Genomic DNA, 16,893 nt, shown 5'->3' with positions numbered 1-16,893 from the left:
TGTTTAAGTTGATATTTCGATTTATCTTTTAAAACTTTACTCTTAAATCTCTATTGATTGTTTTTTCAATATTTTGTTAGGACTAAATTTAAGCCATGGAGTGCGCTGTTGGATCAACTTGCATCCTTTGAAATATAACAGCCTATTAGTAATGAGAAAATTGTTGAAAAATTAAGGGTAATAGTAATAATAATAATAATGAACCTGCCGACTGAGTTTTGACTCTTTTGGTCGATTCATGCACTGGAACAAGTTTTTTTTAAGGTGTTAGTTTATTTATAACTTTTCACACCCATTTGAAATGAAAACATTATTATGCAATAATCACATTTTTATTGCCTCAAAGTTGCCAAATAATCATATCAAAGAGCTCCCTCTGTATCCTCCTACTTGTTGAAGTAAAAAAAAAATCATTAAATATTTGGATTCCTATATCTCAAAAATAAAAGAATAAATAAATAAAGATTGACCAAAGGAAAGTTTGAGATTAATTTGGCATCTTTGAGGCGTACAGTTGGTGAGAGAGCGTTAGATATGCATGGAATTTTGTTGGCAATCAATTTCGTCAAGTGACGGATGCAATTTGATTTTTTTTTTTTTTTTTGACTGAAACTATAATGACGACGTTAATATTTTCACGATGAAGTGGACAATAGTTGGTGTGCTGGCGTTAGTGCCCTTTCTCCAATGATCCCACTCACTTCATGCCTTCCCATCCTCCCTTTAGAATTTTCCCTTTCGTCGGAATGATTCATAGGTACCAATTATCACTGAACTATGAACTATGTTGATGTTGATAGATAGTACGTGACTCTGTATGCTGTATTAAATTGTCTCTCCCTCCGGAAGGAATAATAATTATAATCAAGGGTGTAGAGAGGGCATACTTTTTGTTGGGGGTATAAAAGATAGAGGTATGTGATGTCATTAAAATAGGAGGGCCAACGCCAAGTGGGTGGGGGGCAGAAAGGGAAGAATATATAAATATATGGAAATATGAACATGGTGATATTATTAGAAAGTGAAAGTGGGTTGTTGAATAGATGAGAGAATTAGGTATTTTTTTTTTTTTTTTTGGGTGGTGAATTCATTTTTGAGGTCGCAGTTGGAAATATTAAACCACAGCGCACACAGCACAGTGCTGTTTAATTGAATTCTTAAATACAACGCGTTTCTCTCCAACACAGCTCATACATAATCAGTTTTCTCCCCCTCATTTATTGGTATGATGATAATAATAACAATAATAAAACCCTCCTCCACGCCCGATCCATTTAATACTTAATACGATCCAGTTGATCTCTTAGTCATGATATGGTTGAATTTGCATATTACCATCTCAAATATTTCAATTCCCACCCCTAAAATTTTAATATGAAATTTATTTTTACAACATAAATGAGTCGTAATTTGAAATTCGAAAACGAATTATAGAATGAATTAGAGAAAAGTGGCGACTTTGCCTATAATTTATCTCTAATGCTATCTATATAATAGGGGTTTCGTTTTGATCATTAAAGCAATAAATTCAATTAACGTTCTCATAATGATGCGAGTCAAAACCCAGTTTTCATGCATTAATCTGGGGTGAATAAGTCAAACCTGCACGTCTCATTTTAAACCCACACCTTCCATATACAATTTTTTTTTTTAATTTTTTTAAATGTTCACATTATTGTGACATTATATATTTATTTATACATTACAAAAAGAAAAAAAGAAAAATTGTATTTAAAAGCTCACTCAAAGGATGATAAATTATAAAGTTTCAACCGAAAACTGGGCTGCGTTGTTAAAGGATTTCGGCTGGCAGTGTTGATTTGTGAATCAGAGCTCCCTTTCTTGACCGTAACGCTGTTTTTTATTTAATGCCTCACCAGTCACCACCACCCCCTATTTCTTTTTTTCTTTAAAACAAAACTCACATGTCAACTTACCTTTATACCCATAGATTTCCTTTTTTTTTTTTTTTCTAGATTTTAGGCTCCTCCATTTACATTACAAATCTCAACTAGCTTTCAAATCAAGATCATCAGTTTTGATTAACACTTTATAAAAGACAATTATTGAAAAGTATTTTCCTTAAAAAAAAATTAGTAGGTTTGAAATTTGTATTTAAATAAACAAGTCGACACATTTGCAAGTCTTTTTGTATAGTCAAATAACAATTATTGTATAATATCTTGGTCTTTGTTTCAATGAATTATTTTAAATTTAAAGAATGGTTCCAATATAATAGTCGGAAGATTATTTGTTTGTTTACAAGTGTAACTCTTATCATGTAAGTACAAAATTTAACGTATTGATTATACATCTTAATGGTGACATCCTAATTTAAAAAGTTTTGATGTTTTATATTATATTTTTTGATATTCAAAGTATTTCGTCAAAACTCGTTGTTGTTATTTTATTTTTGCTTGTTTGAAGTTTCTATGATTTGGTGCTCAAGTTTAGGGTTTAATATATATATATATATATATATATATATTTTTGTTAGGGAAAACCATTCAATTTTATTGAAAATGATTGGAGCTTGGACTAATACAATTTATTGAGTATCGACATGTCTCATTCTATATATAGAAATAATCATGGCAACCTTTCAAAGGAAGTTTCAACTTTGTGAGCAAAAATGACGAATTTTACTATATATTAATATAAAATCATTTGCATTTTGTTATCCTACTTAGTGAAAATAATTCCTAAAAAGGTTTTTTAGGCCGCCTAATTCATAATCGATTAAATTTTAGGATCAACGGACACTTTTGATCCTCAATTTTGAGGTTGATGTCTATTTGATCTATGAGGTTTCAGAAGAGATACTTTGATCTTTAAGGTTTGAAAATTATTCTAAATTGTCCATCATCTCAAATGACGACGAGTGACTTGTCAGGGAGGAAAAGAGCAAAGAGAAAAGGAGAAAGGAAAAAGATCATTTGAAAAAAGAAAAACGAGAGAAGTTCAATAATAACAAAAAGAAAAATTAAATTAACATAACTTGACAAATCAGTAAAATACATTAAAAATTTTAACTACTGCATTATCTTATTGTTAGTAAACGAATGGATCATTTAAAACCATTTTACAAACTCCATCAACTAAAAGTGTCCCTTTTAAACTCTAAAAGATTAAATAGATCCTAACCTCACACCTTAAAAATCAAAATTATATTTTACCTTAAATTTTATATATGATATTTGACGTAATTCAAAATTTCTATACGACGGTATAACATCTTTTAAAAAACAAAATAAGATATTGTTATAGAAATGGAAAAAAAAAATTCAAAAAAAAAGTTGATGATATATACCAATTGAATAGATGGCTTGCAATCGAAAAATTATTAAATATCTTTGTCAAATTTAACTAATCATTTATTAGTGATTGATTAATTATTATTATAGATATATTTATTGTTATCATCAATCACATTTATCAATTTGAATACAACTTGAAAAATAAAATATCTACTACTATTTAAGGATAGATGATTTGATCTTCAATCGTTGGATGGTTGAATGAAAGAGAAAAACATTGCCATATTTTCTATGAAAAAAGGCCATATTAGTTAACTTTCTAGACTGATAAATTACTCTCAAGTCAAGAAGCTGATAGCCTAAAATGCAATGCTGTTTCATAGCCACAATAGATGTATGGTTATGGTATCATAAATGGTCATATAGAATTTAACCTACAAAAACAGTATTCTTTTTATTGAAAAGATGTGGGAGACAATTTTTAAAAAACCTAAATTATTCCATTATTTTTTTATTTGTAAATAAATTTAAGTAGATTTTTTTTTTCAATTCAACATGTAGAAGGATAAAGTAAAAAAGAGAGAACTTTATTCATTAGAAATTGAGTACATTTATTTATTTTTTCGCATTCCCAAATTTTGTTAAGAAAGAAAAAAAATAATACTCTACTAGCTATTCTCTTTAATTGTTTGGTAAAATTGTTCATTGATATGTTCCTCTGTGGACAATTTGAACCTAGCTTAACTGATTAAGATATCTACTTCTAATTAATAAATCGTGAGTTCGAGTTTCGACTTTCACATGTTATACTGAAAAAAATAATGAGATTTTGACAGATGAGGTGGATATGACATATGGGCTTAGTAAAAGTTAGTGGGCTCTTTAGGATAGATATGAAATGGTTTTGGGCTGTCTTGGATGACAATATGGCCATCTATGGGATAGGGTATCCTTGGTAGCTCGACTTGACCTAAACTAGATACCCATCTCAAAGTTTGCACAGCTTCAAACGGGCTTTTAGTTAGGAGTAAGTTAGAGATGACGACAGAAATGACCAAAATAAATCAGATATTTTAAAAAATGGTCAAATATATTGAATATCGTATAAATGGCTAAGTAGTATTCTTTTTAGAATCCTAAATATTATTCTAGACAAATATACCCCTATAATTATAGGCGCTTAATTTTAGGGATTTTTATTTGGCACAAGTCAATATGTACCATGGTCTATACGTGCTTAATGTCGCACTCCTATTTTTAGGTCAATGTTGGTATCTACAATGGCCACTTCCATTTCAAAGCATATCAATTTCTACAGTGGTCTTCACTAGTGTCGCATTTCCATTTCTGGATAAATGTTGGTATCTATAAAGGTAATACTTACAATGTCTTCCACACCTAACATTATGAAAATTAGTTAAAGAGACCGTCACACCACACTGTGGTGATCTCATTCAATAAAATTTTCAATATTAAAGATTAAAACATGTATTTATTGGAGCACCACTAATGGAGGGGCTGGTTTTAAATTAAAAAGCTATGGGTTGTTTCCTTCCTAAAGAAGGTCTATATTCCTTTACAGAATTTGGCCATAAAATTTTTATTTTTTTTTAAGTACAAAATATAGGAGGGTCTTGACATAAAATTATTTGTAATCGAACATTCTACCTAACTATATTGGTTTCATTAATTTAATCTATCCAATTAATTATGCTTAAATCTATATTGAAAATAAACTAATTAGTTTTTTTTTTCTTAGATAACTAATTAGTAGTTTTAAATGTTAATAATTTATTTTTATTAAACTAAAATTTTAAAGTAATGGTAGTTTTTTTTTTCTTTTAGTATAATACATGAGGGGAAAAATTTGAATTTACGATATATTTTAGTCGAATATATATAGATTACATTTATCTAAAGAATAGACTCTTCCAATTAATTCAAACTAATAGTTGCACCTCTTTCGAGGTTTTAATTGAAAGTTCACGAGCTCTGGACATTTTACAAATAATTTAATGCTATATACAATATTCCAACATGTTTTCACTGTGAAAATCTATAATTCGATTACAATGCACAAATAGTAATATTTTATTTATTTTTTTGATAAATGGCGCACAAATAGTAATTAATATTTCTTTTTGTTTTTTACAACAAACCAATAGTAATTAATATTAATCTTTCTCCAATTATAGTTTTTTATTCCTATAACAATTTTAGTTTTTTTTTTATTTATTTAGAGAAGTTATTATCATAACCCCGGAAAAAACCATAGCTGGCTAATGTTTTGTAATAGTGGATTCACTATATTAAAATTAAAATATAATTGATTTAAACCTCCTGCTCCACTTTCACTTATCTCTGTTTGAAATTAAAGAAGAGAATAATTAAAGACATTATTTTAAATTATGATTTGATTTGATTGATTTATTTATGGTTTCGTTTTGAAAGAGAAAAATTCTAAAATGAATACGATTAAAATTTTTTATTTAGGTATTGGAAAAATGTTTATATAACTTGTCAATTCTAGTTTATTTATTTGGCCTGATTTTCGTTTCATATTTATTAACCAAGACAAATATAATTGTGTTGGGTAACTATTTATTGTTTTTTATTTTTTTTATTGAAAAAAGAAATAAGAATATCTTTAACCACCCTTTCTCGTTTTGTTTTCTAAAATTTTAAATACAAAAAGTAAAAGTTGTGAATGGTAAAATTTGGACAATTTATTTAGTGTCATATCATTATTTAAAATTATATTTAGGATCAATCACAAATTTACATGCCAGTCTTTCTTATGACCATCCGATGACACTGGCTAAATTGGATCGACCCTTATGGAGATTGGGCTCAAACCCATTAAGGTCATAAGGGGAATGTTGATATAACCACTAAGACTTTATAAATAGGATTCAAAAACATATCCACAGACATTTAGAATCATCCACAAGCCACGACACAAAAACTTGGTCAAGTAACAAGTAGATAAAATTTCATCAAGTTGCATAACTAGAAGTCCTCAACAAGCTCCAAGCCAAGAACGAGCTTATCAACCATCAAATGTAGTTAAGCATTACTCATATAATGATATAATATCTATTTTTTATTCGATATTTAAAATAAATGTTAAAAAAAATATCCATTTATGTGTTTCGAAACCTTCAACTTTTGCAATGAAACCCTTGTTGAACAAGTCGATAGAACTTTTTCCTCTTCCTGACGTTTACGCTACCGAGGGTAATCCCGTAATTCATCTATTGACCACAACAAATAACTAACGCGAAAAGCTAAAGGAGCTTTTGACTTGAGAGGCTCCTAACTTTATCCAATTGCTCATTTTAGCATTTTTCAAAAATTTTAAAAATACTAAATATTAAAAAAAATAAATTAAAAAGATCAATTGATTTGGAGCAATGCCACTATTTCTCGCACAAATATCTTCAGTGATATTTAAGGCAGGTTGTTTTTCAATTAGTTCAAATTATTTGAGCATGGTCCAAAAATATATAAATCATGTAATTTAATATCTAATGGAACTCGAAAAAAAAATTACAATAGTGAAAGTGGTTCTCGTTGAAATAGTCCCATCAAAGAAATCTTTATCTGAGGATGAGGCTTCCTTGTTTGACTCTTCATAAATGACGTTAGGATATCGATTAGTTCTTTCTCAAAATTAAAAAAAGAAAACAAACACATATCATCTTATATTTTAGTGATATAGATAGAAAATATTAGTTTAGTTTCGAAGTTAATAAAATTAAAAGGATAGAGAAAACCCGTTATTTAATATTAAAATATATTATGATTATTTGATTATTGAGAAGGAATTAAAATAAAAAAAACATGGAGGAAAAGGATGAAACGTTGCTTGGAGTGGGTTGGTGAGGGGCATTGAATACCGAATGCAACAACTTCTTTCTCATCTCATCTTCAAATTAGGCTTAGCCAAAAGTTAAAAATGTTAGCTATTCATTCATTGTTGGTTTGTTGTTTTTGGCCCGTTTGATGGGATGGCACACCTTTTTTTTTCTCTCTTCTTTCGAAATTATTAATTACTTCATACGGACAAATAAATTTGTACTTATCATAATATTCAAATATATTAATATATTTTTCCGTAAATTTATTGAAAGGGAGATTGATTATATTTGAATGATAAATAATGTATCGACTGGTTAAACTATACTTATATGTGAAAGATGCCACTGTATAATCACACAAACTATATGTTCGTATATATGTATTTCTTTCACACCAACAAACCATAGTCATATCTTGTGACTTCATCAAGATTTTCAAATAAGAGCATTTTCACCTAACGCTTTTTCTTTGGACGTAGATGTTTGTTTTTTGGAAAAAGTAATTCTAAATATATATATATTTTGGTTTTAAATGTTTTTTCATGTTGGGAAAAAAAGAATAGATAAATCGATCATCCTGTGAGTTCTTCAAACAGGAACTATTTGATTTTCTCTTTCCACAGGATAAAAGCAGATAAGTAATTAAGTAACAATAACAAAAGAATAAGAGATAGAGATAGAAAAGCTAAACACCACAGGATTATACTGGTTCGTCCCTATTTTGGGACTACGTCCAGTCTTTTACGAAAAAACAGGTTCAACTATAGTTGAGAATATTAGAATGGAGATCTCACTCAGCTTATAAGTACCTAACAATGGCTACCTAGGATTAGGTCAAATATCATAATCCTTATAGGAAAACAATATTGTAATCCTTATAAGACAATAATATCCTACCCTTTGTAGGAATTGGTAGTAGTGTTTGAAAATCATTTTCCTCATAGTACACGGGTCATCTGTTTTGGCTTCATTATCCCAACATTTCTGTCCCATTTACAAATATTTAAAAAAAAAAAAATTGTTTTGCCAATTTTTTATTTTATGTAAGAAAATGCGAGAGAGAGATGGCGAGGAAGATTTGACTATGGCATGCATAAGGTGGATAAGCATTTTCAAGAAAATCTATAAATTTGTAATCTAGTTTAGAAAATCTCCACAACGTCCAACCTACCTACCTACTAAAATTTAAAATATTTATTATATATTTTTCTCCTCAATCTGTTTATTATTTGTTTTTATATACATAGACAATAAGTTATCCTTTTCTTTTTGTCGTAGGAATCTAAGGTGCATCTGAAATCGTGATAATTAAACATCTAAAAATGTCTAAAATACAAAAGAGCATTTTGTTCTATTACACAAAATTATAAATTTAATCCAAAGAAATAAATTTGGATCATAATGAGGAAGAACATCGAAATTTACCCCTACCCTCTTCAGTTTCGTTCATTTGTATCAAATTTCACTCTAAACTTTCAACTTCATCGAATTGAATTCCGAAAATAATATAAAAACTCCAATAACTAATTAACTTAATGACAGTCAAATTATACACTTCAATTAATACACAAAATCAATCATTGCCAAATTTTAAAAATTTTAAAAATTTCACGAAAAACAAAAAAAAAATATATCCCATCAATTTCTTATTAAATATATTTTGTAATTCAGTGGACAATACGGTAATACTTTTTCAATGATTATTCGAAAAAAACATATCATAAAGTGAAAATTGCAACAATTTCTAAAGTTGAGTGAATATTGCAACATTTACTCAAATTTAAGGTGCAATTTGATAAAATTAGAAGTTTAAAGTAAAAATTGATACATCTGTTGCTAAGTTGGATAAAAATGAATCATTTCTCTAAACTTTTATACAAGTAGAAATTAATACATCTGGTTAAATTTTTATAGGAGTAGAAATTTGAACTCACGATCTTGTGGTCTTAGATATGTGTCTTAATATTATAAGTTTATAAAATAAATTAATGAAAGAATTCCACGAACCACTGATCTCTTTGATTTTTTTTTCATTTTTTAATTGAAAACCTTTAGAAAGTTTTGTCCGACAAAGATGAGGACTATATCATTTCCGAATAAAAGTTTTTGAAATTTTGATAAATTTTTATCTGTCTCTTGTAGAGAATAAAATTAACTAAAGTTTCGGAACATACTCCATTGCTTAAAATACAATTACAAAAAGTCAACTTCTAATTGAAATAATTATTTATGTACGAGAATACTCGTACTTTGACAAACAATAACTCAATTAACGAAGTGTTGAATTTCACTTCATTGTTTAAAATCCAACTGGACGAAATAAAAAAAAATACTAAATATATAATTCAGTCCTTTTAACCTTTTTAAAATTTCAATTCATCCATTCTGCATGGACTCTCTTTAATAGTTATGTTTTATTATCAAAAAAAGGTTAAAATTAATTAAAAATTTTGATGATGTAATGTTAAAATACACTTCATATATATCAAAATAAATTTAAAACTTTGTAAGGGTAAAAGACTAAATAATTTAGTCTCTAGAATTTTAAAGGTTTAAATTTAGTTCACATAATTTCAAAAGTATTAGTTTGATCCCAATAGTTTAGTAAAACTTTACAAATAATCCATGACATTATTATATTGATAAATTCTCACTCAATTTTCTATTCAAATAACTGTGTGTTAGTTTGAATGTATTAGACTATAAAGCTCAGTAAAAAAAAAAAAATCAAATAATTTAACCCACCAAAAGTAAATATGAGTGGTGGAATTAAGTAGAGTAGAACAGGGAGTTTTGTAATTAGTAATGAGCAGTGAATAGAATAGGGACTATAGGTAGAGAAATAAATGGGAGTTAATGAGGGGATGGGGGTAAAGGTGTAATTTAGGAGTTAGAGGAAGGGGTTAATGGTAAGTTAGGCTCCACCATCTCGGAGGTGTCGACGCAGGTAACCATGTCACCATACACTCCACCAACCCCCACTCCTTTGCCAACAAGCAAATCCCATCATCCACCTCTCCCACACACACGTGTCTCCATCAAAGCCCTCCGATCCTCAGGTAAACATCCAACGGCCACAAAATCCCTCCAACTAATCCCCTCTTGATTTCCTCCAACCTCGCGTTTTACAGCACAAACGTAATTTGGGCTTTCTATTTAAGAAATTCCTAAACTCTTCCTCTCGCCTCAGGAAAACCAAACTTAGTTTTCCTTTTTCTAATAAATTCCCAATTTTAGTTTCTTCCCCCTCCCCGGCCCCTGAATTTTTCCAGCAATGGAAGCCAGCCAACTCGAGAGCTGCAATAACTACAACGGCCATATTCCGGTGGATAACCATATTTGCGTCAAAAACAAGGACCCATTGCATTGGGCCGCCGCGGCGGAGGGCCTCAAAGAGAGTCACTTGGAGGAGGTGAAGCGGATGGTGGACGATTACCGGAGGGCGGCGGTCCGCCTCGGTGGGGAGAGCCTCACCATCGGGCAGGTGGCTGCGGTGGCCTTGCATGACGGTGGGGTCAAGGTGGAGCTTAACCACTCTGCCAGAGCCGCGGTCAAAGCTAGTAGTGATTGGGTGATGGAAAGCATGAATAAAGGTACCGACAGCTACGGTGTCACCACTGGTTTTGGTGCAACTTCCCATAGAAGGACAAACGAAGGAGCTGCCTTGCAAAAGGAGCTCATTAGGTAACTATTAAATGTTAACCATACTTACCTGGCTATATATATTTTAATGCACGAGTGGATCCACTCAAATTTTTGTTTAAATTTCTGTAGGGTATGATAATGAGTGAGTTTGACGTAATTTTAAAACAAGAATGGAGTTACTCGATTTTACTAATTATCATGTTATATGAGTTTAACATTGACCAATTCCTCCCGAAAGATTTTAAAATGTAATATACTAAATATTTAAAAATTAGAGACTAAATTGAAAAGAAATAAAAAAAAAAAAAAGAAAGAAAATACTTGAACGTTATTTTAAGAGTAAAATTTTTGAGGCACTAAAATTGCACCGTGTCATCTCGCGAACAGGTAGTATTACGATTCCCTTCAAGTTTTAAATGTATTATTTAATTAAATTTGGTGGATGACGCACAATTAGAAGACGAGCCACATTTGTGGTTTAGAAGATTTTATTCCTAGGATGTATTAAATGTTTTATTATTATTTGAAAGCTGTTTTTAGATATTAATATCACAAATACAAAACAGATACATAGTCATAGTCCCATAAAAACATGAGATAAAAGAATGATAATTGACCACTTATGGGTCCGAAGAATATCATAAAAAGATTAAAATTTATAAAAATGTTGATGCCATAAATGTTACGAAACCTACATAAACCTATAAAAACTAAAAAAATCTATAAGAACTATTTAAAACAGTAAATAACTCTTTTATGATTTTATAAATATAGTTTTTAAGTTTCGAGAGGGCGTTTGTTGGAATAAAATATCATTTTCTTAGTATTAATTCCAACATTATTAAGTCATCTTGAAAAAATACATATCATTTTCTAATTATTGATATTGGATCATTTAATTTATTTAAGAAATATACGTTCTCTTTTTTTTTTCCCTTCCATTTTAAGCACTAATATTAAATCGTACGTAACTGCACAGTTAAATAGAGCAGTAAATGAGGGGTGGGTCACGATGAGTAGGCGCGCGTGAAAATGAAAAATGGCCGATTTCCTGGTGTTTCGAGAGACATTTTGGGAGAAAACCGTTTAATTGTTCAGAATACAAATTAAAATTTCAGATTGTATTTTATCTAATTTTATTTGAGGCTTAAAAAAACCCTTTTGACCTGGAATAGTTATTTGAATTCAGATTCTTGAATGCCGGAATATTTGGGAATGGAACAGAGGCGAACCACACGCTGCCACATACCGCTACAAGAGCCGCGATGCTGGTTAGAATCAACACCCTTCTTCAAGGCTATTCGGGTATTAGATTCGAGATTTTGGAGTCTATTACAAAGCTCCTCAACCACAATGTCACGCCCTGTTTGCCGTTGCGCGGCACCATCACTGCGTCGGGTGATTTGGTTCCCTTCTCTTACCTTGCTGGCTTGTTGACTGGTCGACCTAATGCCAAGGCTATCGGGCCGGCTGGGGAGCAGCTCGATGCTGGAGCAGCCTTTCAACTCGCAGGCATTGACAGTGGTTTCTTTGAGCTGCAGCCTAAAGAAGGTCTCGCACTTGTTAATGGCACGGGCGTTGGCTCTGGTTTGGCTTCCATTGTTTTGTTTGAAGCCAACATTTTGGCTCTTTTATCAGAAGTTTTGTCAGCAGTTTTTGCTGAAGTTATGCAAGGAAAGCCCGAGTTTACTGACCATTTAACCCACAGATTGAAGCACCATCCTGGTCAAATTGAAGCTGCGGCGGTTATGGAGTATATTTTGGACGGGAGTGCTTTTGTCAAAGATGATAAAAAATTACATGAAATGGACCCTCTTCAAAAGCCGAAGCAAGATCGTTATGCTCTTCGAACTTCTCCTCAATGGCTAGGCCCTCAAATTGAAATCATCCGACATTCAACAAAGTCAATTGAAAGAGAGATCAACTCAGTGAACGACAATCCACTTATTGATGTTTCGAGGAACAAAGCCTTACACGGTGGCAATTTTCAAGGAACTCCAATTGGGGTGTCCATGGACAACACAAGACTAGCCATAGCCTCAATTGGGAAGCTCATGTTTGCTCAATTCTCCGAACTAGTCAACGATTTCTATAACAATGGCCTACCTTCGAACCTCTCTGCTGGAAGCAACCCAAGCTTAGACTATGGATTTAAAGGAGCCGAAATCGCCATGGCTGCCTATTGCTCAGAGCTGCAATTCTTAGCAAATCCCGTCACCAACCATGTCCAAAGTGCGGAGCAACACAACCAAGACGTGAACTCATTGGGTCTAATTTCTTCAAGAAAAACAGCTGAGGCAGTAGAAATCTTGAAGCTGATGAGCACAACCTTCCTAGTTGGTCTCTGCCAAGCCATAGATTTGAGACACATGGAAGAGAATCTGAAGAGCACTGTGAAAAACACAGTGAGTCAAGTGGCCAAGAAGGTTCTAACCATTGGAGTAAACGGAGAGCTCCATCCTTCAAGATTCTGTGAGAAAGATTTGCTCAAAGTCATTGATCGGGAGCATGTTTTTGCCTACATTGACGACGCGTGTAGCATGACATATCCTTTAATGCAAAAGCTGAGGCAAGTTCTGGTTGAACATGCTCTGAACAACCATGAAGATTTGAAGAATTCAAAATCTTCAATCTTTCTAAAGATTGGAGCTTTTGAGGAAGAGCTAAAGACCCTTTTGCCCAAAGAGGTAGAAAGTGGAAGACAAGCCCTTGGAAGAGGCAAAGCAGCAATTTGCAACAAGATCAAAGAATGTAGATCTTATCCACTATACAGATTTGTAAGAGAAGATTTGGGAACTTCTATTTTGACAGGGGAGAAGGTGAAATCCCCTGGGGAAGAATTTGACAAAGTTTTTACAGCAATTTGTGAGGGGAAAATCATTGATCCTCTGCTTGAATGCCTTGAATGTTGGGATGGGACTCCTCTTCCTGTAAATTAGAATACCACTGCCATGTGGCCACTGTCCTCTGTATTATTATTTCCTATCAATTCACTGTCTTCAACTTTTGTTATCAAGTGGCTGCCAAGTTAGCCCTCTTCTGTTAAAACTGTGTAAAAAAGAACTTTTATTGATGACAAAATAAGCTTGTGGGATGTCTGTAGATTACACTGAAAACTTTTATTTACAAGTTGTGATTAATCAGTTTTAGAATTTTGATGTCATCAAGTGGGCGGTACTTTCACTTCCTTTCCCTTTTCATGCAGCCAAACGCTGTTTGTTTGTACTGTACCACGTTTTATTTTCAAGAAAAACGACCTCATGCAAGAGCCAAAAGTTATGTTTTGGTTTTCGAAGGGGACTGTTAGTGATGCAGTTCCAAATTACAACGTTCTCTCATCCTTGTGTGGCTAAAAATGAAATGAAGTTATTAAAAATTATACCGTGCGTAAGAGCACATTGTCGATATAAACTTGGTTCAAATAGTTATATTATTTATATTCTTAAAGTTTGAGATTTAAATCTTCATCTATGTTATACCAGAAAACATATATATTCACACATATATATATATATATATGGATACATTGAAAGGTGGGAAGAAATATTACAGTATAATTAAACTCTATAATCTGTGTGATCTAAATTTCATTTTAACAAAGATTTTAAATATTAGGGACAACTTGAGATATAGCAAAAAAAAAGTTAGGAAAATAAGCAAAATAACAACAAGGTTTGAGTTTTTCAAATATAGCATTTTTTTTTTGCAAAAAAACGGAGGCCCACGTTCTAAATTAAATTACAAGTATACCCTGCAGGCGCGTACCAAGAATAAATTACTTCTGATTGACTTCTGATATACTAATGATTGACAGATATAATCCTGATATATATGTGATATATGTTTGATATACATATGATATGAAATTGATTTACTTCTGATATAACTATGATATCTATTGCTATAGGTGACATAGAATTGATTGACTTCAAATATATTATCTCCGAAGACACGACAATTACCAAGAACGAAGATTGATGTCTCAAGCTTTACCTAAAGATTATACAAGAATGAAACTTACGCTTTTCTAGACTGTTGGAATTTATGCTTCTTCTTTTATAGAATTTTAAGAATGACATTGTTTGTCTACGTTTGGTTTATGCTACTGGTTCGTTTTGATGTTTAAACTTTTAAGTTTTTGGTTGAAGGACTTTGCTACTGATTTGGTGTTGATGTTAATACCCAAGAATGATGTTTAAGCCTTTTAAGAATGACATTGTTGCTGATTTCGTTTTGATCTTTAAAACTTTAAATAAAACTTAATTGTACTATTGATATATGTACGATGTATACTTGATATATCACTGATATATTATTGATATACAGAAAAACTCAAAGTTCCTATTTACCTCTAATTTCTAATTGATTTGTCATTCACAGTAATTTTGAAAATCACCATTGACGTTCACATTCACGTTCCTTTCAAGTTTTCTTTCTCATTTTCAGTAAGTATCAAATTTTTTTTCTCATTTTCCATGCATGCCAATACCTACTGATTTCTAATTGATCAAAAATACAAGACAAATGGTTAAAGCAGATAAAATAGTGATTTACTATTATACGACTGATATAGAACTGATTGACTTCTGATATACTATTGATTTACTTATGATATACTAATGTTGTCAGATATATTCCTGATATATATGAGATATATGTTTGATATATAATAACGAAGCGATAACTGAAAAGGGCAATTTGGGAATACTGAAAATTTTAAAATCAGGATTTAAAAAAAAATGCTATATCTGAAAATATAAAAAACCCATGCTATTTTGCTAAATATAGAAAACTTATATGCTACCTATTACAAATCTTTCGTGAGTCTGTATCTTTAAAATTCTAATTTTTCTTTGAACTTTGTTTTTGGTCCTGAAACAAGAAATGGTATCTTTTTGGTGTAGAAGATCATACATTGAAAAAGAGTCATGGATATGAATAATATCGTAAAAATTGAGGTTGTGCTTAAAAGTCAACCATTTATCCAAAAAAAGGTCAACCAAAAAGTGGTTGTTCCCTAATACGTTCTGTCCCTTAATTGTTGGGCCTAAAGGGAGAGAAGGACCTTAGAGCCCAATCTGGAAGTTAAAGCCCAACAAATAAAATTTAATGCTAAAAGAAGTAAAAGGAAAAGATTCCAAGCTATTAAAAATTTTTAATTTCACAAATGATACCACACAGCATAGTTGAATGGTTAAATTATTTTGCTATTTTCCTATGATGAGAAATTCAATCTCTCAAAGATATGAAAATACCTTTTTTTTTAAAGTTAAATAATATGTAGGGGTGGAGATTCGAAACTCCGACCTTTTGGTAAAAGAATATATGTTTTAATCAGTTGAGATATATTTAAATTGGTCGGAGATGAAAAAACTTATGTTGTAATAATACTATATATTTAAGAGATCCTTACACGGTCGATGTGTTCTAAGGTGGAATCTTTTAATCACAATAATTAAATAAAGATTCACATAGTAAAAATAGAGGTAGATTAAAGAAATATAAATATATGGTAGAAAATAAAACCAGAATATATTTAATATTGTTGAACGTTGTTGGAGTCTGGTTAGAGGGTGAGGTAAGCGAAGAGTTAAATTCCAAGGACAAGTTGAGGGTGGAAAATTGAAATCATCCAAAATTGGAAATTACAACAATCAAATCTCAATATTAATTAGTGGTCAATTTTTGCTGAGATGGCATTGGTCCACACTTCAATATTTTATGGGACGAAATTCCTACAACAATGATACCCTAATTGTAAATTCTTATTTGTATGGATGTGGATATAGAGATGCCTCCCAAAACAGGCTGCTCAAAATTGACATTCATGTTTCTATGGAGAGGCACAATTATGTGGGTAAATAAGTTTTAATTGCATTGATGTAGAATAATATACTTTTTCTATATCGTGTTCGGATCATATATAGTTAATTATTAATTTATATTATTTTTTTAATACGAGAGAGTATAGTTCAATAATGTTAAAGGATTCTACATTGAAAAGAGAGAACCTAACAATAATTTATAATAGACATGTCATTGTCAATTGATTTTGAGATGGAATCCCAAGAATATTAATAAATAGTTATGAATCCACGTTATGTGTTGTGAGATTCTTAAAAAAAAATATA

The 16,893-nt window shown here is 31.0% G+C and overlaps 1 protein-coding gene across 1 annotated transcript; it reads left to right on the top strand.

Moving 5' to 3' along the window:
• Window positions 1–10,287: 10,287 nt before the first annotated feature.
• Window positions 10,288–13,856, top strand: LOC111011135 (phenylalanine ammonia-lyase 1). Its single transcript, XM_022284778.2, has 2 exons — window positions 10,288–10,801; window positions 11,952–13,856. Exons 1-2 carry the CDS (start codon window positions 10,392–10,394, stop codon window positions 13,699–13,701), a joined length of 2,160 nt encoding a protein of 719 aa, XP_022140470.1. The 5' UTR covers window positions 10,288–10,391; the 3' UTR covers window positions 13,702–13,856.
• The last annotated feature ends 3,037 nt before the right edge of the window (window positions 13,857–16,893 follow it).

The sequence above is a fragment of the Momordica charantia genome, assembly GCF_013281855.1.
Source record: "Momordica charantia cultivar OHB3-1 chromosome 2 unlocalized genomic scaffold, Mcharantia_2.0 BLBB01000002.1, whole genome shotgun sequence".
Lineage (NCBI taxonomy): Eukaryota > Viridiplantae > Streptophyta > Magnoliopsida > Cucurbitales > Cucurbitaceae > Momordica > Momordica charantia.
Note: the sequence above shows the minus strand (reverse complement) of the source record. Positions and strands in the feature narration are given on the sequence as shown.